This window comes from Poecilia reticulata, chromosome 13 (genome assembly GCF_904066995.2).
Source record: "Poecilia reticulata chromosome 13, P_reticulata-male-v2, whole genome shotgun sequence".
Taxonomy (NCBI): domain Eukaryota; kingdom Metazoa; phylum Chordata; class Actinopteri; order Cyprinodontiformes; family Poeciliidae; genus Poecilia; species Poecilia reticulata.
In genome coordinates, this window is record NC_088842.1 from 28,911,821 (window position 1) to 28,936,223 (window position 24,403).

A 24,403-nucleotide genomic window follows, 5' to 3' on the forward strand; every position below is an offset into this window, starting at 1 on the left:
ACACGTCAGAATCGTCTCCCGTTTCTTTGATGTCTGCAGCTCTGCAGCGTCATTCTGCAAAGCCCAGTCTGGTCAAAATGACAATCCTCCAAATCCTTGACTGTTTTCTGTCTGCGTCTAAAACTCTACTTCACCGCTCTGCAATTCATTTCGTAATCTGGCCATCACTCCATTTGCACAGATTCATAAATTAGTACAAATTCATCTACAAAACTATAATTTATGAAGCTCCTTCATACCTTCACTCACTCATCAATATTTCCAACAACACCTGCATTCTGCGCTCTAATAACTTCATCAGCATGATCGTCCCAACACTCCATACATGATTAGGTCAATCCTCATTTAATTTCGCTGCACCCAATAATTGGAACAACCTGCAAAGAACATTAAAGCTCACAACCTCAAGTTCAATATCCACTTTTATCAACTCAGGAAAAATCTGCAGCATGTGATCGACACACCTGCTTTTAAAAATAGTTGACTTATCACATGTACATTTAGTCAGTGTGACTATGGTTGTATGATTTTTGTTTTCTGTTATTCTGTTTTCTTCCTGAACATGTCTTTGATGAAAATAAGTATTTGTTCTAAACCAACTTACCTGGTAAAATAATGATTAAATCACCACTAATATTGCTACTTTTCTAAATAAGTGTCATTTTTTTCTTATCAGGCTTATTGTCTCATTGTTTTCACAATAACGTCAACACTTTTCTGATCCTGTGTTTGTTCTAACTTTAATTATCTTGACATTGAACTCTATTGTCAAACTGGTGGAGGCTTTGACATTAATATGTTTGTAAGAGGAAAAAACGAGCATTTGGATGTAATCTGACGGCTCCTTTGTCTTTAATTAGCCTCCTTTCAGCTTAAGTCAATCTCAAATTTTCTAATGCCATTGTCTTACTGCGTAAGCTATGAGTGAACATTCTCATAAAATATTTTCTGTAACCTCATTGTTTCAGTTGAAAGCAGATATTTACACATGATACATAAGAAGATAAGCATTTTTCTGCCTTTCCACACATTTTCTACTAGACTGAGATCAGGACATTGTGATAAACGCTCCAGAACAACGACTGTGTTGTCTTTTAGCCACTTTGTAGCTAATTTGTTGGTGTGCTCTGCATCATCTGTGATTTGGCAGAACCATTTTTCCTGAGCTTTAACGTCCTGGCGTCTGTTTCCTAGCAGCTTGAGGGACTACAGCTGAAAACTAACCTCCACAGGTAACTCTGGGGTGTTTGAAATATGCTGGCATCTATGGTACTGCTAAAGGTTTGGATAACTATGCTAGATATTGTTATTCCAGCTAGAAAACCTACAGTTCAACAAACTGTACCCATCAGTCAGGATAGTGCAAAAACAACTGAAGACAGATGGAATAATACGAACCAACAACAGAGTTTGAGGGTGCTACTAAATTCTCTCAGGACTCTGATATTAGTAATTGTTTATTTGAAATGGTACACCTTTATTCTTACTGTAAAAATATGAAACAAAGTTAATTGCAGTTGGGTTTTGTGCTTGTTTCAAACGAAATAATCATTTGGCCCAATAAAAATCAGACCAATATTTGTTTGTTAGCATTAAAACTGTTTCCTTGTCCATCTCCAGATGGACATTGTTATGCAGGAAGGCTCCTTCAGATCCACAGCAGCACAGGTCTGAGCCTTGAGCTCTGGCACTGTCAGTAGTTCAGAGTCTGTGTATCAAATTTCATCAGCCTGCCTGTAAATCAATCACCTCAGCCGCTCGATGAAGGGGGCATCAGAGTTAAAGCACAAAAGGCAAGGGGCACACCCAAAGTTTGTTAACCTGTTATCTTTCACAAGAGGTTTGGTCAAGCATGGAAGCTGTTTTTCTCCTCCTTCCTCAGCGGATATTTGACTCATGCAGCTCCAGTTGTATCCCGGAGCACCTGGCCCTCATGGGGGGGCTTCGCTCGGGGGCACACTTCAGGAAGTTGACCTTCGAGGAGAGGATTCTATCTTCCCTTCCTCTTCACATTCAAATTCTCCATGTCTTTTCGATTTACCGTTCCCTGTCTCTCGGCGTTGCTGCAGCTCTGACCTTTCAAGGTTTGCAACATAAAATGATTATCTTCCAAATGATAAAATGCAGCAAAAGGAAATTGACAGTATTAATTTATACTGTATATTTTATTCCGAGCTGTGAGAAACAGCCTTGCTATCTTCCGTGACATCCGTGGATTTCCATTTCCTGTATGCGCCTTGTCAATAGACGGTAATACATTTTGGCTGCGAACGGCACTCTGTTGACGTGATTACATTTGTTTAAACCATTTCTTTGGGAAAAGCTTTTGGAAATTTTTCTCTTCAACACTTTGCATTTGACAAAACGGAATGTCAAGTCTTGAGTTTATCTCTGTGATTCTTGTGCGAATGTTTGTTCAAAATGCATTTAGCTGGATTGCTGGTGTGGCACATAACTCACCGATGGGGTGCAGCTTTTCACGCTGCTTTTTCTGTCTGTTTTTCAGAAAACTTTACTCATTCTTTTTTGTAAGAGAAGGTTATTTTTCTTCCATTTTTCATCAGGTTAGTATGTGGGGTTTTTTGTGGAAAAATATGGGATTTTTAGGGTTGATTATCTAAATATATACACCACCTTGCAAAAGGATGTATACCTCATTTATTACAAGTAGAAATTTCAGAGCGTTGATTGGGATTTGTATGAAAGACAAACAATCTAACAAATAATAGTAAACTATACACGTTTTTGGCATTTAAAAGACGTTTTGAAAAGCATCTTGTGATTTGTTTGAAGTCCCTATGAGAAAGTATAACCAGTTACTTTCAGATGTCACATAATTAATATTGATTAGAAAACAACTAGGACTGTATACACCAATGTGCTTAACAGTTAGGTCGGAAATAAAATTATGAAGAAGTTTAAAGGTTTAGTTTATAAACAAGTTCCCAGGATTTCAACATGTAAAGATGATGGCACAGCTGCAAATCCACCATGGCTGAGCAGATATAGAGACAAGCCAAGAGATTTAACATCTACAGCACAAACAATATTCCGTACTTGTAGATCTCCTATCGTCGCCCCATCAGAAAGTCAGGCGGACGGCTGACTGGACTGTTGACCGCACCACGCTAGCTCGCCTTTCCAGGCAGAGTAATAATGGCTCCACTGACTGCAGCCTCTCTGGGTCTGCTTAGCATGCACTCTCTCTCCAACAAGGGTCCACTTATGGTCTTGTGAACGACTATAAATTAGATTTTCTCTGCTTGACCAGGACTTGACAGCAACCTGCAGACACTGAGGAGCTCAACCTCAGCTCTCCACCTGGATTTGTGTACATGTGCCAAGCTCGCGCCTCCGGACATGAAGGTGACCTGGTGATACTTTACCACAAGAAGAAGTAGAAGGTGTCCTCTCTCCATGACTCTCCTCACCAGACATTTGAATCCATTGCACTGAAGGTTCATGGTACTTTTCTCTGTATTTTAGCTGCCGGCCACAAAAACCTGAGTTTTTAAATGAATTTTTAAAAAAGGGAGCACCTCATGCTCCCTGTCTTCAAATGTAATTTTGCTTGGTAACTTTAATATTCACATGGACAATACCGACAACTCTCTCAGAAAGGACTTCACATTCGGTTTGGACAGCCATGGTTTGAAGCAATATGCAGACTACCATGCACACTCAATAGCTCATATCCTAGATCTAGTTTCTTGTGCTGGTGTAATCCCTTCGTTCTTCTTTTGTTTGATCAGAAGCTTGTTTCCTTCCAGGCTAACTTGCCACTCTTCAAAATTGTTCCATCACATTTAGAACATTGATCTCCCGACTCTCTCTTCTGCTATTAACAACCGTCTCCTCAGAGAAAAGGTAACTATCTGTGATGAACAGGTATCTCATTACAATAAAAGCCTTCTGGACATGTTGGGCCCTCCAAACACCAGACGCCCGCTCTCACTCTGCCCCCTGGTACACACCAGAACTACATCTGCTCAAATGTGAGGGCCGCCGTCTGGAGTGGCTCACGAGGGAATCTGGACTTACTATTCAAAATCACCTGTTGAAATACAAAAACACCAAACCTGTTTATCATGCCTCCCTGATTCAATCTAATGAAAATTCACGTTTTCTACATTTAGTAATGCTCTCCAGCCCTCTGACACTTTTCCCCTCATGAATTCCACTACCGTCTGCAATAAATTTATGAACTTTTGTTTACCTCAAAAATTGAAAAGATTCACCTGCAACTGTCTTATTCTTGCAACACAACTGTGTACCCCTCTCCATCTTCTTCTCCCTCACTTCACAGCTTCAGTCTCCCATCCACCAGTGAAATATCCTCAGTCCATAAATCTAAACCTCCACCTCTACTTTGGTCCCTCTGCCTACGAACTTTGTTTTCCCTCAGTCTTGCCTCTTATTACTGACATCATCCATTCCTCCTTCAGCTCTGGTTCAGTTCCTGCATAATTTAAATGTCATTTTATCAATACTTAAGAAACTTGGTTTAGTCCCCATTGATGTTAATAATTTGACCAATTTCCAACATCCCATTTCTAAAGTATTCCCAATCCCAAACCCAGACAGCAGTGGTATGCCCCAGGGCACTTTCCTGGGGCCACTCCTCTTTATTATTTACCTTCTCGCTCCTGGGAACCAGTTTCCATCGCTACGCTGATGACACCCAACTCTACGTCTCCACCAGACAATTTGTCCTCCTTCTCCCTTCTTGGCAGTTTGGTTCTCTCATCAGCTCCTCAAACTTAATCAAAATAAAATTTAAATACTTCATATCGGCCCAAAATCCACATTCGTTGACAACGCCACTGTCCTCCCCTTCCCACAGATCAAGTTGGGGATTTCCTTGGAGGGCCAAAGTTTAATTGGCCAAGTTAAAAAGCAAAATAAACCAAGCTCAAACACCAGACTGCAGCTATGCTAACACAACTATCAGAATATGAAGGTTGTTCTTCGCACTTTCAATTAAATCTTAAATGTAATATTAAATATTACAAACAATGTTTGTTCTTCATCATAATTTTATGTTACTTATCTATTGATCATCACTTGTCATTCGTTCATTTAGTTTTTTGTAATGCTGTTTGTAATTCAGTCTTTCCTTTAACTTTACATTTCCTGACGTAGTCTGAATATAGCCAAGATGAGATTTGTCTGTGTGGAAAGTTAACACCTTGGGTGTTTACAGAATAAGTTCATTTCCTGTCTACTTGCAGATGTTTCTGCAAGCCTGCAACACACCCATTACAAACATGTCCCACACACGGACGTGTATATAAACAGGATGCTTTGAACTATTTTAGAGATGCCCAGACACACACATTTGGTGTGTTTCAAGTCCTTGTTAATAAGTAAATAATGAAGAGACTCTTCATTATTTACAAATTAAAATATTTTAATTTGTTTGTGCTTAAACCACAACATCAAATTTAATAGCGTTCTCATTCTTGAGAAACAAATAAAAATTGAAGTTACAGATTTATGGCGTGTGTTAGCCGTGCAGATGGAGAAGCGTGAGCACGCTAAGAAAAATAAAAAAGCGGCGCTGGAAAGTTGAGTGATTAAAAAACAGAAAGATCTCCAGGAAACACACCACAAACACTTCTGTATTTCATATGTTGCTCTGTTTGCAGCTCTTTTTAATCCTTTGTTCACAATATGTTATGTTGTTGATGCAAAGCAATCTTGAAAGTCTCGAAAGGCAGTTATAAATAAAATTTGTAATAATTACTAACCTGTCACACAAAAAGTTTGCGGTTGTGACGTAAAATAATGTGAAGCAGTTCAAGTCTTCTGAATGTTTTTAGAACTAGCTTGAACATTAAGCATGTTAACCCTGACCATCTGTAGTAATCAGAAGAACCACCGTCCACAAGAGGGAAGTGTTACCACATTCATTTACCTCCCAACTTTACGGCCTTGATCCTGTCCGGATGCATCAGGAGAACAGGATGAAATGCCTGAGTAGGAAAATAAGGAAATGTGGGTGACATACATTTAGTCAGATGGCTCAAGAGGTAAAATATATCTCCACCCATGCACACACGCTCATAATGACTCATTTTTCTGGCAGGAAAATCATTAGAAGAGCAGTCATCTCTTCCTCTGCATTTAATTTACAAAATTCTTACTTTGCTTCGAATATGTAACGGGTCGGATCATAACTCAGCCCCCCCCCCCTTCCCGACTTATTTATTCAGCTTGTGGTTCACATGAACTCTGGCTGTGGTTGCTGCAGGCGCCATTGAGGGGATCTGTGGTGCGTCCCTGCTCACACAAAAATGTACACTTTGTCAATTACTTAATTGATTTGCAGTAAGTGGTGTAATGATTCATGGAGCTGTCATGTGAATGTTCTATTGAATCGGAAAGGGAAGTTTGCAAAATATGAGGCGGTGTAGAGGCTTTAAAAAAATATTGGTAAACAAGCTTTGTGTGAGATTTCAACAGGGCAAAAAAAGTGAGAAGGATGTGCCTTCAATCTGAATTGTTTCCTTTTAATACTGTGAGAAACTCACTAAATCGTAAAATACAGAAGCAAGCGTTTTCTCTGGTCACTTTTGCAAATTAAACTTTCTGAACAGCAAATTTTAGCCTTTGGTTTTGATTTGCATCTCTGCTTTTTGTTTTTTTTTAAACTGAGAAACTAAACCACAAGATAAGAGACGTGGTTCTATGTATGTTTAGGGGATTTTAGCCTCATAAGCAGTGGTGGTTTCTGCATAAATGTGGCCCTGGGCGAGGCCCTCATTCTGGCTCATTAACCCCCAAAAGCCCACCTCAAACGTAAGATTTAAACATTATGTAATCAGTGGAGAATAATTAATTACATAGTGTAATTTAAGGCTTTTTAATCAAACACAGTGCTAGTCTGACAAGAAAAAAGCATTAAAACAGAAATATTTGAAAGTTTATACATGCAAAATGTGATTATTTTGCGTTTTTTCCCGCTTTAAACCTTTTGTAATTTTGATTGTTTCATACCCAGTTATTTCAGTCATTATGTCCATGTCAAACAACAACACTGTTAAGTTCATCTTAGCACATCTGCAACTTCGATTTTTCTTTTTACACAAACCTCCCAAAATGAATAGTCTTTTTCTCACACAATATCTGCACAATCACCCATTTTCCATTTCATAGTTTCCCATTTTAATTATTATACATGTATATTTTTCACTCATTACTAATTTATTCAAATAAAAAGAATTAAAATTCTGAAATCTCATATTTAATTTATATATTTCATCTAGAAACTTTGAATTTCATTCTATTTCAATTTATTTAGCTTTTTTTCTCTGCGTAGGCCAACCAATTTCATAAAATATGCCAGAAAATAAAACAAAAAACACACAAAACAAAGTGTCCTGGTTTATATTATTAGATTCGTTTAACATTACATTAGAGTACAGCTACATAAATCGGAAGAGTGTAGTAGTAAAATTACAGAATCATTTTAAACTGTGGTTGTTGGGGGTTATGAAACGTTTCCAAGGCAGGTACCAATGCACAGTCGGTATGAAATGTTATGCGACTGACGACGGTTAATTTTCAAGCCTAAAAAAAGGTGTAAAATAACCAAAACTAAAAGGCATAAAATGATGAACGGGTAAATTAACATGGATCCTTTCTCTACTTACATTGAAGCCAAACAGGGACACTCAGTCCCCAGTGGGCAAGTAAACAATATCAAATTCATTTTGGGTGCTTGTGACGCCCCTAGAATGTGCTGCCCTGGGTGTGTGCCACGGCAACACATCCTCTTACCAAAAACCACAACAGCTAACATCTTCACCTTCACCTTACAATGTCATTAATTCCTATTCAATCACTCAATGTGCAGCCTGAAGTTGGGGCTCCGTTGCTCGCTGTAATATTTTTGCAGGACAGTCCAGGCTCCTCCCCAGCACCAACGTCACCCGATCCCTAACAAAGCGTCTGCGATAGTCGGCAACACATTGTGGTGGCAGATCTGCGGGGCGCTGCGCAAAGCGGGACCAGCGACGCTGCATTTCATGTCCCCAGAAATATTCCGGGAGACGTGCGGAAGAGCGCATAGAGATCTGTAGAGTCACTGCAACTTCACCGGCCGGCTGTGCTGCGCTGCTCTCTCCCTCCCCACAGTCTGCTGCTCAAGGCTGCTGCGGACCGGAGGAATTTGGAACTTGCGGGAACTGAAACTGGAAAGCGTGATCCGTTAGGTGCACTGTCAGTTTTCGGAGGAAGTTATTATTATTAATTTTTTTTTTTTTTAAATAAACGGCCACGTACTTGGAGTTGCCTTCCCAGTGTTGGAAACTTCCCAACGCAGCATCGATCGAGGTCCTCCCGCCCACTTTACCTCTGATCCACAATACAGGAAGGCGGAGAGAGAGAGAGAGAAGGAGAGAGAGAGAGAAACAGAGAGAGAGAGAGAGAGAGTTGAGCAGCCGCAGCGGTGGATGGAGCAACAAAGGCTGGATGGTTAAACTACAAGAGTCCCTCTGAGGAGAACTCAACAGCGCTTTCTGTCGTCGCCTGATATTTTCTTAACTGGAACTCTGTATCAGCTTGGATCTCATTCCGGGGACCCCATCCAGAGCAAACTCTCCAGAGCCAACCCAGCGGGGGGGGGAATTCGTCGCAGACGTGAAATTGATGCTTTGGCACGGAGAGCCGCGCCGCCGAAAACGTAGTTTTGCGAAAGTCTCCAGTAGCCCAGTGAGGGAGAGGTAGACCAGTCTGCGGCCGAAGTGGGATTTGCAGAAGTTGCATGCGTGTTCTTTGTCGCCTCGAGTGAGTCCCGTCCGCCCGCTCTCAGGTTATCAGAAGAGACCCACCGGGATAGTTGAGGTGCCATGGAGCTGTTCGCGGGGATGTTGGCATTCCTGTTGTGGCTGCAGGTCCAAGGTAAGCCGCAGTAATCCACAGACACCAGCAGGGAACCTGCTGCCTTGTTTCACCATGACCTCCCGTCTCTGCGCGTGTGTGCAGGATGATTGCTCTTAATCACTTGGAGGTGCGAATCGATTTGATTGCATGTTTTGGCAACAAGGTGTTGAAGACTAGTGAGGTGAAAATTGAAAAGTGTTTTTTTTTTTTTTCTTCTTTTTGTCTCTCTCTGTCTCAGAAACCAGCCCTTTTCAAAATAAAAACGGCTGCAGAATACTTATTGGGCTGCCAAATAATGAACTTACCAGGACAGCAGGCAGATGGCGATATGTGCGAGTCATGCAGGCCCAGGCATCCTTAAGTTTCCCAATAATTCATTTTAATGGCCACTGGGCGACATGCAGTGCAGTGGAATGATAATTGAAACGTGTTATTCTTGCCTCCTATTCAGCAGTTAATCGCAAACAATCAAGATTAGATCAAATGAGGGGAATCTTGGGGGGTAATTTTTGGTATGTTGGATTTTTGTATCCACAAAGTTTTTAAATGGGGGTCAAATGGGGGGCAGTAATAGTCCTGAAGTGACCTGTCAAAGGCCAAAAGGCAGAATACGTTTCAGGTGTTTTATGATGCTGCTGTCGCATAGAAGGAGGTGGGAAGCAGATCCAGGAGTGAATGAAGGGGATTTAAAGATGGCACACACAAATAGGAGAGAATAAATAAATAAACAGTGGGAAATACTTTTAAAAATTCAGTATCTAACAAACTCACGCTACAGATGAAGATGAACCACTCAAACAATGATTTCCATTTGTCTTTAAGTTTTCTCTTGTCTGCTAAATTGCTTTTTTTCTCTAGGGACCACAAAAAAAAAAAAAAAAAAAACATGTTCCAAAATACAGGTTGCAGATATAATACCAAATCCAAATGCAAATTTTCACCCAACACCATGGTGGGTGGCAACACTGTTTTCAGGAAAAGAATGACTCGTATTCAGTTGACGTTTGTCTTCCAATCTGATTGATGCCAGTTCTGGAGAAAGCAACTTTGATAAGACAAAGTGCTAAACCAGTTAATTTGTTGTAGCACATTCCATGCATTTCAATTTAATCGATTTTAAATAACATTTCTGAGCAGATATTATAGAAATGTAATTTCTAAACACATTTAGAGAATCAGTTAAATTCCAAAAACAATGTAAATTTAAATCAATGTTCAGCTAAATGTGATCTTCTGGTTTGCCCTCTGTCTTTAAAAATTAGTTTGTAAATATAACAACTTTAAATCTCTTTTAAGAAGTTGTCAGAATAAAATGTGCTGTTCATTAGCAATGGCTGCCTTACAGTTAAGAAGCTCAGCTAGCTTGGGAGATTGACTTTAGCATTAGCCCTGTTGCTAAACTAGATAAATAAAAACTCAAATCCTTGCTCAAACACAGAATTATTTTCAGCCACAAATCTTTAGTCCTTAACTTTTACTTAATTGATATATTAGTTCATACAGCTCATAATAAACATATTAAAAACGCCCTCAGGATTAAGAAGCTTAACTTGCTAGCCAGTATGAGTTTTGCATTAGCACTGTCACTAAGGTAGCTAAAAATTGGTTGGATACAAAGTTAAACTCTTTCTCCAACAAAAATAACAGAACTTTTTCTGAGATTTCATATTCATATGTAGTATTACAACCTATTTAAACATATTAACCTTAGCAAATGAATTATAACATCTTCCCTAAATTTATCAACATGTTTAGTCAGGCTTTATCACCTAAACAAAACATGTTTGAATTTGATAATTCAGCTTTGTTGTAGAGCATTTATGTATGTTTTAAGGCGGGGATAGCTGATAAGTGGATGACTAAAGTGATATTTTGACATTGATCATCTTGACATTAATGCTGCACAAAGTGACTCTGATTATTTCCACACATGCCTAATAGGCCCATCAGACTCATTGGAAGGAGTGTCATTATTCAGGTTGTATTGACAGGCTCTAATTGGAAAACAAAACAGGCCCACGAGGAGACATGTGCGTACGTGTTTGTGGTCCATTATGCTTAAGGGGGCATTTAAGGCTTAGTCGAAAGTTTTACCGGTTTGTTTACACGTCTGGAGCTTCAATTTCAAGTAAGAAAAGGAAGAGGGTCAAGTGTGGTCAAGAAATATCAGATGTTGTTTTGATCGGCACTGATGGGTTGATTTCCCCCCCGATTGGCTGCTGTTTGTACGTGAGGTTTCCATTATCCCCGTTGCATGTCTAATAAATTGTTCCTTTTGGGATATTTTACCTCGTTCAGCTCCCTTTTCTGTAGCTTGAGAACAACCGAGATTCTGACCTTGTTGGCGGCGAGGCTTCTTGTGGGGTCATGTGTTTAAGTCTGATTGAATACTTTGATCAAACGCGCTGTCTGATTTATATTGAGATGATCCCTTTGCTTGTGGAGAAGATCAGGATTAGCTGGGTCTCTTGGGATTCGCGGTGGAAATCGTTTGAAGCTGTTCAATCAAGTGTGCAGGAAATGTCTTAAAAAGTGCCCTCCAAGCATCCTGGAAATTTCCTATTCAAGTAAAGCAGGAGCTGGTATTGAGGCATAATTAAGACGCTGTATAAATACGCTTCATGTTTATATCCTTCTCTTTATTTGATACCAAAGCAGCTAAATAATTAATGTCTGCAGACATCTTTGTGGAGAGAAGAGACTTTAATTTCTTTTGCTACATGAGTTGGTAGGACCCGTTTCTTTTGACATGCAAACACAAGAATTCGGTCTTTCACCCTGAGGTTAAAGGGCGATACCATAAATGCCCGCCTGTCTTTGATGGCCTAATTGATATACAGCATGTTTCAGGCTCTTCCCCCCCAAACCCCCTTATTTTTTTTAAACCAAAGCACAAACAAGTGAGAGAAGGTCGAGGCAAATGAATGTATAGCACCACAGAGAAGCCTGTTGCAGTTATCCACGGGTTGGGAGGCATTTGTGCTTGTCATGGTAATAGCCATTTGTGGAAAACAAAACGGGTCCAAATTCGTAAACAGAGAAATGTTCAGAGCTGCCTGCCAAATAGACTGTCAAATGGAAGGAACAGTGAACATAATAGATCTGTGAATAACAGCAGCAGCTCCGGTCTGCATTCTTATATCAGTGCTCGGTCTCTCCAGGATTCCAGGCTGATATTTAATTGGATGTGAATTGAGTTAGCAACCAGGTGTCTGTTTTTTATGACTTGGCTCCTTTGGAGGGTCATGCTGGTCTTCTAGCCTATATTGATGTAGGTTTGAGCAGTGGTGTAAAAGTATTCTCTGACTTATATTATTCATATTAGAAAGGCTTCACATTTGGGAAATCAAAGTGAATTGCTGAAGTATTCATAGCGCTTCAGCGTTTTCTCATTTTGTCAACCACAAACTTTAATGTATTTCAGTGGGCCTGAAACGAGTGGAGAGCTGTGAATTGAAATGCAAATAATGTTTAGTTTTCAAATCATGTTACAGAAGTAAATTAGAAAAGAGTGTGGTGTGTGTCCTCCTGCAGTCAGCTCCTTGTAGAGACAACATTCCCTCTGGCTGAAGTTGGAAGGGTTTTGGGGTATGTCTCTACCAGCTTTCAACATCTGGAAACTGATTCCCCCCACAGTCTTCTTTGCCAAAAAGGTCAAGCTCAGTCAGATGTGATGGATCGTTGCATAAATAGAGCCTCTGTTGGATTTAGGTCTGGACTTTGACTGAGCCATTCCATCACAGGAAAAGCTTTAATCTAAACCATTCGTTTTATCTCTGGCTGGATGATTAGAGTTGTGGTGAACTTCCAACCCAAATCTTAACTCTTTTTCAGCCTGTAAAAAGTTTTTGGTCCCAATCCCTTAAAAAAAAAAAAAAAAAAAAAAAAAGCAACACGGTGGTGGCAGCAGCATGCAGGCATGATGGTTGATGTTACCACCAACATAATGTTGTCACCATTTTTACAATGTGATGGTAGCAGCACTGTCCCCTATTATGAAGCTGTAAAAGCATCATGAGAGTATGACGCTCTTACCATATTTTGTTAGAAAGAGCCAAAATAAAGGTTGATAATTGATGTCAACTGAGCAGAGGACTTTTTGAGACATTCAACGCTTCTGCCAAAAGTCAACATTAACCCATCTGGTCTTCAAGATGCTGCTGATGTTCTCTAACAAACTTACGTTTTGTTATGTAAGAGTTTAAATGACTCATAAGAAGGTAGGGCATTTATAAAACAATCATTTTTTCCCCCTCTAATTCAAAATTAGGCACTGATTTATGTTGGTCTATCTCAGGGAATGCCAGTTAAACAAGTTAAAGTTTGTGGTAGTGGTACGAACATGTGAAAAAGCAACAAGATTTTTAAGAATAGTTGTTTATAACCGTCTTTTAGTAGTTAGCTAATAAATGTAGCGCTTCTTTACTATCAGGACTAAAAAATAGGTATTGGCGATATTAGTCATTTTTTAACATTGGTATCGGTTGGATTTGCATGTTTATTAACAAACGATATTTATGTTCACCTGGTTGCTATTTGTTTCTGGAGGGGTGGGAAACTGGAAAGGGTGGTAAAATATACAATATTGGTAAATATTGGTCATCGGCCATAACAGTGATAACATCTGTGAATTTTACAGTTCGATATAGCGATTAGGGATGGCCGTAAATATGCTGTTATTCAGTATGAAAACGGATTTATCTGTAGCTTTGTACCTACCTGCTCGTCAGGTTGTGAATTGAGTTTGCTGCAGACTGCGGCAGTTTGTTCAACATGTTTCCTGCTCTTTCTTTCTTTCTCTCTCGCTCTCTCTCAAATTAGTTCCTCTAGCTGGAAGCTTCACCACACATCTGCATTTATTTTCATGTCACTAACCCCTAAACTGTTTGCTCGTTTCGATTTCCATGCGATGTCCCATAAAAGCTGTAAGTCGACGTCTGATGTTTCCTGCTGGATTTGCCGATTCGCTGCTCTGTTGTCGGAAGCGATGAAGAATCGGGCAGCTTGATTTCTGGGCTTGTTGTTGAAAGCCCGACACACAGCACTTAACTTTGACTTGTGACAAATGGTCACATGCTGTGGTGCAGCAACTGTTTGTTTTTTGTAATCTCATTTGAAGCGTATAAAGCACTTTTGTGTTGGGAATGTCACACAGTACAGTTGGATGGATCGATTGAGAGCAGAGGGACTTTGAGGACAGTTAAAAGCTCTTTTTGGAAAAGGGAAAAAATAGATGTTTGGTGATGAGTGCTGAACCAATGTAGGGCTTCTTTAGTTCTCCAAGTGTTGGAAACACTCGTGTACTTCTCCTACATAAGTAATTCCCTTACTTTTTTTTCCTTTGATGAAGGTTCTGTCCAGCACATCTGAACAAATCTCCCCTGGTTGGGTTTGGATATGGTCACTATTTAAAAAAAAAAAAAGAGGCCCAACATGTTTTTTGTATCTTTTTTCCGTATCAAACCCTTCGAGGAGACCTCGTGCCTTTTTGCTGGGAAGGAGGCCGTTCCCATCAGGATTTGGAAAGTGTTTCATCCGTGCTTAAAGATGGACGCTTAAAAGAACTTGGACCTGAAATTTGCCAGCAAAATGGGCGCCGCCTCATCTGGAGCCACCAAATGAGAGCCTCCTGTCGAGTCCTGCCACATTTATTATCCTTCCCTGTTATTTATTAACTAACCGTTTCGGGCGGCTGGTGTGTTTACCCACCTGTGAAAAACTAGCAAAACAGCGTCTCCCTTTGATTCGCTCATATAATCCCTATACTATAGTATTCACACCCCTTGAACTTGCTCACATTTTGCTCCCTTTCAACCACAAAGTTCAGCATATTTAATAAAGTTCTGTTCAGATCTTTTGCACACATAGACACCGAGATTTTTACTCACTTTGCTTTTCAAAATAATTCATTCTCAGTCGACATTTCCAAGCCTTACCACCGACTTTTAATTGAATTTAGACTTTGACTGGGCCAGTTGATCACATGAATGAGCTTTGACCTGGTTTGGGATGTTGAGCCAGGTCTTTTGTTATCGTCATGAGGTTATTTTTCATGTAACATCCCCATGGCATGACTATGCCACTACCATGTTTTACAGTAAGGATGGCTGAGATTCTCCAGCCTGACCTGTGGATCTCTGTAGTTCCATCACTTTACATTTATGAGCCACTTCATTTTCCATCACATAAGATCCCAATGCCAGACATAGAAGTTTGTGGTTCTCACAAACTTTATTATCTGTGGTATTTCCCTCAGATTTCATCATAGTTCAACTATACAGTTGAATTTAGAAAATAAAGTCATTCCAGTTGACTTTTTAACTTTAATTCCCATGTCAGCCCTCACGCTTCAGTCACATTTTCACTCCCTAACGTGATACGAACTTGGCCCGTTTTGTATTTTTCTTCGCATGAGTGGAAGTTAATTGTGTAATTGCAGCATGCGGCACACCTGCATGCATCCATCTGCACTTGTTGTTTCTCCAATCATGTGCTCAGGGTTCCCCTTTAATTTGTCACCTACATGCATGTCATGGAGGGAGCACTGCTGGCCTAAGTCACATTATAATTAGCGTTTTCACTTAGTTTATGTTTTATCCTCTTTGCAGAGGAAATTCTAATTGGTTCTCCGTGGCGTTTTTGTTTTCCTCTTGGATGATATCATGAAATAAAGTGTCTCTCTGCGCATTGTTGGGCCTTGATGGCTTTTAGTTTGAATGCAAATTGCTTTGATCCTCGGCCCTTTGGGGAGACTCCCTTTGGTCCCCACTGAGGAGATGGATGGGTGAGAGTGCTGTGAGTCCTGGGAGACTAGCTGGAGGGAAGCTGACAGAAGATTAAGCTTCGCTTTTGCTGCTGGAGCTAATGGAGGCACTTGGCCACTCAAACTTCATCTCGCACAGCATTTAGCTCATTGTGGTTCTACTGTCAGCTCTTTGGCAAATCCCCCTCAGAACACTGCATGAAGTGTCTCTGTAAAGCTCCGATTTCCTTTATTCTGTCTGTGGTGATTGTAGACATGGAGTGGCTGTTCATTAATTACAGGAGCTGTGTTTCCTCTCTTTTAAGTTTTATTCTATACACTGAATTAGTTGATCAAAGAGGGACCTCTTTTCTTTTCGAGTTCATGATTCTCATCATCGCTTACCCCTGTGGTCTCTGCATGAAGACTGCGTATCACAAAATAGATGAATAAAGCATGGCGAGGAGCACTGGGCCTAAATAATGGAAAGGTTATCACAAAATGGAGCTTTCCTTGCATGTGGAGGACTGAATGAATGTTAAATTAAGATGGTTTTCTTCTCCTGTCAAAGTCGGCTTAGAAAAACACACATTTCAAAAATGTTTGAAATGTGAATTTGACATCATAATCAGTGAAATACATTATCAGGGTCTGGGGTTATTTAAAAATAGATAAAAATCACCCAACATTTTGCATGTAAACCAAGAAATTTTGTTTGACAGCCTTCCGAAAGAAACACTATGTTCACAGTGGAACATGGTGGTGGCAGCATTATGCTTTGGGCTTAGTTGACAGCAAACTAAAAAAAGCCAGTTTATGCCCCCAAACCTTCTGGCAGCTGAAGCTGAAGAAGCATTTTATTTTTCAGCATCATTTTGTTTCACAAAAGAAACAAAAAGCTTCACCAGAATAAATACAGTCACATTTTGAGACGAATCATTTAGTCTACAACTAAATCCTACAGATAAATGTAGGCTGTAGGTCCTGAAATGGGGCCTGTTGGCAAGAAATGTCTTCAAAATCTGGGGCATTTGGAGAGAGTGTGATAAAAAATTAATGTGTGTGATTTTAGTTAACTCTTACCAAGGAAAACCCAATGCTTCAATTGGACACTTGTTTTGGTTTGAGGGTGTGTGTAAGCCTGTCACAATAAGCAATAAGTCACTAAATTGCATCATGAATAAAGATTAGCTGGATAATTTCCATTTGGACAACAATCGTTAAAGAGATGTTGAAATCCGGCATTTTGAAAACGCTGTAAACATTTGACACCCAGTAAGAAGTTGTTAGTTTGCACTCCCCCCCCCCAAGAGTCCAAACTGGGATATTTCCTGTTTTCCCTGTCTAAGCTGAATGATTAATATTTTTGAAAACACATTCCTGGTTACAGAGACTTCATAATTCATTTGGATAATTGTCGTTTCGGTTGCTTTGTTTATTTATTTAGGATATTTAAAAGGTTTGCCAGATCCAGTGTTTAATGTTCTCTAAAGTTTTCTTTATGTCTTTGAGAGGGTGTGCTTGCATTAATATGCCGTTATTATTATTATTATTATATCAGTTGAAAATGGTCACAAAGTGGCAATATTATCATCTATCGCAATCATTTCTGGGACAATTTATTGTCCGGCAAAATGTGTTATGATGAGAGGTGTGTGTGCACAAATGCAACCAGATTATAGCTCATATTTTATTGTTGAAGTACTCCCTCGAAACGACTCGTTTTGTCGGTTTGGACAGAATTTATGTCCCATTTAATGTGTTTGGATGACTCACCATGGTGTTCCTCACAAAAAACCTGGTATTTTAAAGCTCTTTTGAGGTTCATTTAGCTGGTCGTTGTTTCTATGTCTGACAATGAAGTGGCACGAATCCGATCACTTGACACTGGGTGTAGCTATTTTAGGGTGCTGGGGAAGTTTCATCGAGTATCAGCAGTAAAGTTTCTCCCGGACGCTGGTCTTCTAAGGTTACCAAACCTTTTAGTCACTACATAGAGTTTGGTATCAAATCCTGCATTTGCGTTTGGCTCTCGGTCTGTGCGACGTCCTCTCCTGCTCCCTTTCCATCACCTCAGACAGCCATCATGTCAGATCAGGAAGGAACAACACATCTATCAGCAAGTTACAGCTGCAATCCTACACCCTAAATCCTCAGAATTTCTCCTGTGTTTCAATTCAAATCGCAGCATCAGCAAAGAAAATCAATGGAAGGGCTCAAATACAACCCAGAGCCTTTCTGATCGAGTCTCTTCCTTATTTAGCTGATCCTTGTCAGGAGATTAAACGGTTAAATTCTTGCTCTGCTCTTGAGAACTGGAAATGGATCGACTAACTGTTCTCGCTTTGTCTCTTTCTTCCCATCAGTCAGATAGTTAGACGTCTAATAACGGATCAGACTTACTGTGATTCTTGAGCAGATGCAGGTCTCTGATGGGAATGTAAATATTGCGTGTTGGAGTGCTCGTCACAGTTGGCGGCGTTCTCATCAGATCAACTCGTCGTCTTACCATTAACTTGTTCAGTTTCCCTCTTCAGTTACTATAGTTACTACTTGGTCATTTCCACTAAAAGCATTTTCTTCCTTTTCAGAAAAGCCGCATCCATCTCTTTATTTTTCCAAGCTGCCGTGCAAGAAGAGCGCAGCCTTTCACTGCAACGTTTTTTTTTTTTTTTTTTCCTTCTTTTTCCATGCAGTCGTCTTGTATTTTCTGCTTGGCTGCTTTAAGGAGAAGAAGCCATAGGGGTGTACCATTCTTTGCTCATTGTCTCAGAGTTTACAACTAGGACATTTAGTCACGAGCTGATCAGGGATCGAGAGAGGGGATAATTCCCAGCCTTCTCACTCTGAAGCTGTATGCCTTAAAGTACTGGGTATCTAGTAATTGCTGCTCCCACCTTTCACTGTGACAGCCTGAAAAAGTCAGTTTATAGGGACGAGCCGGGCCGATGTGCCCCCATTAAGGAGCAAAGAGGTACTGGGAAGCATTTTGAGGGCATCCCGCAGCGTCTGAGTATAGAGGGGGGGAATTGGATCCTGTACGGTCTTCTCTGCTCTGTTTTGCACCGAGCCAAAAGCATTAAATTTGTAATTAGCGTGACAGGAAACATTGCACGTTCTGTTAACTCGGTATGATCGGTTCTTCACATCCTGGGCAGCTCTCCGTCTCTCTCGCAGCTTCATTTTAAAACCAGACGAACCAGTTGGTGTCGCTTTGCCGTGATTTATTTGTTTTTTGTTTCTTTTTCCGTTGTTTGTCTCTGTTAGATTTTATGCTGACTTTTGCAGTGTGTTGACGAGAGCTGGCCTGAAGCTCTGCCTCAACTCTCTTCAGTCAAACTGATAAATCAGCTCAGCTGGCTGACAAAGTAGACCAGCTTAGGCTGTAAATTAAACATTAGATACAAGATGCTTCCTGGGAACAATAACCACTCTGTACTTTGCCTCTGTTTTATGGTTTTTGATATTAAATCATTTTACGGTGAAATAACAGGAAATTACTGGCAGCGGAGTTATTTTACAGTCAATCTGTTGTAATGTATTTCAGCAGGATATTATTGTATATTGGATTACAGCTGGAAAACTAAATCCTTTACACAATGTTATAGCATCAAGCAGAATTTAAATGTTTTTTTTTCAGTGTGTTAATGTATTTTTGGCAGCAGCAGCACCACTATAAGTAGCCAAGTCTTGTTAAAACAAGCTGAATTACCGCTGCTTTATAAACTGAGGTTGATAAAAATGAATTTCTTTCAAGCTACTTTCCTCTTTCATTTAGGGGCAACATCAAAATGACAGAGCAGCCTGTCTTGTGACTTACTGGCAACACTGGGTTACACTAGCATTGAAGAAACATGCAACATTTAAAAAAAAGGAAAGACAAAATATGATTTGTTATAAGCCTGCAAAATGCATTGCAAACTCGCTATTGTAATATCACACACAATATACATATTGGGGAAAAACCGCCATGCTACTTGACACGTTATTGGTTTGCGTTTGCAGGAATGCCATTCCTGCGCTAATTATGCCAAACTTAGCATTTTTGCCAGCGTTTCCCAGTAGTCATCCGAGTAGAAATAAAAAGTATTTCACAACCTGTAAGTTGTTTGTGTGGCAGCATTTTGAGTACCTGGTAATGAAAAGATTTAAAAAATCAGACAGAATTTCAAGCAATGTGAGAAAATCGCTACGATTCGCTAAGGCACACAAGTTAGCGCCTGTTTCAGAGGACCGTATCTGCTCTAAACTTTAATTCTCCTCAGATTTTTTTTAGAATTCAGTTCAAATTTATTAAAGCTATTATCCTATTTGTGAAAAGACACACAAAATACATTTTTTAATGCTTTTTGGTGTTAAAATGTGGAAGAAAAACCATAAAAAAATGGTCAAAGTTAAAACCTTGACTAGAATATTCTGCACTGATGGAAAATAGTTTGATTTATGTAACTTCTGCATAGAAAAATTGGACTTCTTAAAGTTATAGTTTATCTCCATTTCTCAAGGTCACAATGTCATGAAGCATCACATCTCATCAGCTAGATGTAGCTCAACAAACACAGTGCTTTGTCAGTGACTAAACTGGATTGGAATGCATTCATTTTTTGCTAGATATCCATTAGATCGAAAAGCTTGTACATAACTGGATTTAAGTAGAATAACATAAACTGAATTACACAGTAGTTTTTTTATGAATTTGTTCATCTTTGGATTATAATTAGATTGAATTATAAAACATCTGTACCTTTCCTGCATTGCATGAAGCAGTTGCTTCAGAAAGTAATCTTGCCCTGCGCCCACTGCGATGCACTCATTGTGTCAGAGCTTCGCTAATCTAACATGACAGTAAATAAAACATGAGCAAGTGAACTGTAAACATAATGGAACAAACAAAGACCAACTCGGTGTGACAGGAAAATGTATACACGTGTTATTTATTGTTCTGGTTTAAATGATTACAGAGTATAAATTTACATGTAAATGATGAGTTTTTAATTGTACTTTGCTGTGGATATGAAATGCAATAAGATGTTGTCATTACATTCCACACCAAATTTGCTGTGATGCATTTTCTTTTTTCTTTTTTTTTTTTTTGTTTATACAAGTCTAACATGAACAATGACATAAATATTTGCAATCCGGTAACAATAGATGTTGTACGGATATACAAGAAGTTTTATTTATGAACTGCACATTTTTGAAATGAGGCTTTCAGTGAATCAAATTACAGGTTTTTTTAAACATAATTAATAGGAAGTTTACTTTAATATATTTACATAAATTGGCCAATTTTCCATTGGGTGGTTTTGATTGATGATCTACACTAATACATTTTTAGATTTTATTTTCCAGATACATAAACTTTCATGTTTCTTTTTATATGCCAAAGATTCAAACTCACAACTGGAATGTCACTCACATTTTTAGTCAAATTAAACCATAAATTGATATCATTCTGGATCTTCCTGACATGTTACACATTTGTAAATTGAAGCTGGTTATTTGATGAATCCTAACCGCACTATTTATGTCAAAGATTTTAGAGAACATATTTTAAAAATTCATACTGATCAATGTCATTGCAAGCCTTCAGACTCCATCACTGGACATCTTCTCATCTGAAGTTGAGCTCAAATTTAATCATAACTTGCAGGACATTTCTAAATGGAAAATTTGAGCATTTCTAAAATTTAGCATCGTTTTAGTCTGTGGCTACGAAAAATGTTTCCAGTTAAAGTGTTCCTGAAATTTCCATCATGGTGCCACATAAGTGAAGCTCTCCCAAGTCTCAGAGCTTATCTCCTTCACAAAAAAAAAAAAAAAATCCTTTCATTTCCCTCGTTTACTTTCTACAAATCTTGGTTGTGCACCTACCACCTTCTATCTTTCTTCTCTCCCCCCCCCGCCTCCTCTCTCCGGTTTCCTCGCTCTCCCTTTGAGGATGGCGCGCGCCGAGTGTTGGCTTGGATAGCACTTGATACAAAAGGGGGTTTGTTTCATGAAATGTTTCCTTTTTTAATGAGCGATGGTGTTCGCTCATTTAATATTCCGCACCGATATCTCTCCGGGAGCTGACTGCGCTTCAAAGCAACTGCGTGGTTGTAAACGGGAGTGGGTGACGGGGGTTCTTCAGCAGCGGTTGAATGAAAGAGTTGGGGGTGATGGGGGGGGTTTATAAAACACAAACACAGGTTTATTTATTCTCCCTGACATATAGCTAAGCTTCCAGCGAGCTGCAGCTCGGTGCAAAGCTCCTTAGTGCCCCCGCCCTGTGCAGGCAAACTAGAAAAATATGAGTGATAACAGGTCAGCTCATATTTTTCTCAGCGTGTCTCGCTGCTCCTTGTTTGGATCAACTTTACACACAATTCCTCAGTATAAATAAGAGTTCAGTTGTTTACATATCAATACATATCCTGTTCTTCCACAGGATATGTATCACACCCGGTTTTCTCCGTTAGTGGTGTATGAATTTATAAAAGCACCTCACGTTGGAAAACTTTGATCTTTTTTTAATGTATTTTTGTTCTCAAACTTTGCTCTAAGACAAATGGAGATGAGTGTGGAGGTGGCCTGCGGTGCAGAACTTATCCCATCACTTTGGTAATGTGGTAGACCGTGACGCTCTCTGCCTAATACGGGGAGTCGTTCAGCAGACTGGCACCCAGAACTCATATCCAGGTAAAATTTCTTCCACCAGTGATTTGTCACCCTTGTCATTCTCCCGCCAGTCTGTCTGACACGCTGTCACATTGGTCCACGGAACAAGATGTTTCAATTTCCCAGTGAAGCTTGAATAATTTACTACTGCCTTTGGCTTCCATTGAACTGTGTCTGATCTCCTCTTCTAGTGTTGTTTTGTACTTAGAATGACCTCTGACTTTTAAGGAAGAAATTAAAAGTCTGAATCCCAGCCTGTAAATTGATGTTTCTGCTTTCTCGCTTGCTTGTTATTTAGTTATTATTTGAATCTTCATACAGTTTGGAGTTAAAAATAGTGCAACCATCAGAACTTTGTGCATCTCCTGCTGACATCAGTTGAAGGTATCTTCCTGCGTCTACTCAACAACTTTTTTTTAATGTTTCAGCTTGCATGCACCAAGCATCCTGCATACTGTGCAAAACAAGGTGAAAGAACACATTTTTTATTTCTCATATTTAAAGTAGAAGCACAATAAACACTGTGTAACTCGGACCTTAGTAGAAAATATGCCCACTTACATGTAAAAGTAGAATCAACCAGTTCTGCTGCAGTTTAATGCTAAATTGTTTTAGAGACTGGCAGTCTGGAAAGCAGACGGTTCCAGCAGACATCGTCCTGACCCGTGTGCAGCCTTGAGTCGTAATGTAATCAGTGCTTCAAGTAAAATGTTAATATTTCAAAGCAGTTCACAATTTGTTATGTTATATTTTATCTTTTGCAAGGACAAATTCTTTTCTACTCCAGCAAAAGAATGTCAAAGTTGAGGCTAATTCACTGTTTATCACCAAATGTTGAATAGACAGGGATCATGCATAGCATTATGACCACTGAAAATTTGTTTTCCTTTAAATTATATGGCTAGTAATTTGTTAGGATTTTAATTTGACATGCTGACCCACTGCATCCTTTCATTGCTGTTGCCTCTTAGGACAATTTGCCGTGGTTGAAAGCAAAATGGTTCAGGGATGATTTGAAGAACACGACAATAAATTTAAGATGTTCACTTGGATTCCAAATTTCTCCAATCCAGATCCAGTTGGACGTCTCTGTTCAGATCTGGAGAAACAGGTTTTGCATTTGGGTGCACACACTTCCTGGTTGCACATCAAGGAAATTCCCTGAGTTGTACTTGGGAGGAGACAGTCATGCTTGGGTGTTGGATAATAAAATCTTTGTTGAAGGTCAAAGACAGATATAGGTAATAGTTGACCGCAATCTTATTACCAGCTGGCATTGGCATTTTGTCTTGGCTACTTTGCTGCTTTTCCCTAAAGGTAAATATTTTCAAATCCAGACTGGATGCGTATGAAATGCCTCCTCCGACCCCCCGTTCATTTCAGTCTACGTCTCCTCTTCACATTACGTCTTCCAGCTCAACAACTTCTGCCAGGGGTTTCCACATGGGGGCCTCCACTCTGGCAGCAGCTTTCTTGGCTTTGGGGTTAGCGAGTAGAATGAACCAATCAGCAATCTGGAAAGGGGCTTTGATACCAGTAAAGGAATCACAAGGGGCCATTTTGTAGTTCACAACAGTTGTAAGCTCAACCATTCAACTTGCCAAATGTCACGTCAGGCCAGAGAGGCAGAAAGTTGGGGAGAGCTGAGAAACCACCCCCCCCGTCCTTCAGCCCCCCTAAGGTTTTTGTTTTTTTTGCCCTGTAATAAACGGGCAAACACCCACTCACCCATTAGCTCATGGTCTGGCAGCCGTTTCAGGAGTCTGCTTTTTTTACCCTGGTTTTCTTCTCTCTTCACATAGGTAACATACAAATATTTACCTCTGAAGATTGGATATGCTGCTCTAAATTGTTCCCAGGACTGAGGAGCGTTTTGGTCAGAAATATGAACAAAAGCGTTGGAAATGTGTCAGAAACTGATGAAGTCCCTGCTCTTTTACAGCCTGCAGACTCATATCCCTCAGGGTTGAGTTTCATATCTTTTTGCTGAAAAGACCTAAGTATTGCCTCGTCCTTTCCAAGATGCATGGGGGTGAAATGGCGAGGAAAATAACATCCAAAACATAAAAAAGAAAGAAAAAAAAACGAACTTGAGATGTAAGATTTACATGCAGA

General features: G+C 39.7%; 1 protein-coding gene and 1 long non-coding RNA gene across 7 annotated transcripts in view; one reads left to right on the forward strand and one right to left on the reverse strand.

The window, feature by feature from the left end:
* Nucleotides 1–2,640: 2,640 nt before the first annotated feature.
* Nucleotides 2,641–8,382, reverse strand: LOC103475045 (uncharacterized). Its single transcript, XR_535273.2, has 2 exons — nucleotides 8,287–8,382; nucleotides 2,641–8,195 (listed from the first exon to the last, which is right to left on the reverse strand). It is a non-coding gene; the product is annotated as an uncharacterized LOC103475045 (long non-coding RNA).
* Nucleotides 8,194–24,403, forward strand: part of nectin1b (nectin cell adhesion molecule 1b) — a 229,170-nt gene continuing 212,960 nt past the window's right edge. For all 6 annotated transcript variants that reach the window (XM_081614636.1, XM_008426427.3, XM_081614638.1 and 3 more), the window contains exon 1: nucleotides 8,194–8,904. In XM_081614636.1, coding sequence (XP_081470762.1) covers nucleotides 8,853–8,904 — 52 coding nt within the window. In that variant the 5' untranslated portion in view covers nucleotides 8,194–8,852. The remainder of the gene's footprint in view (nucleotides 8,905–24,403) is intronic.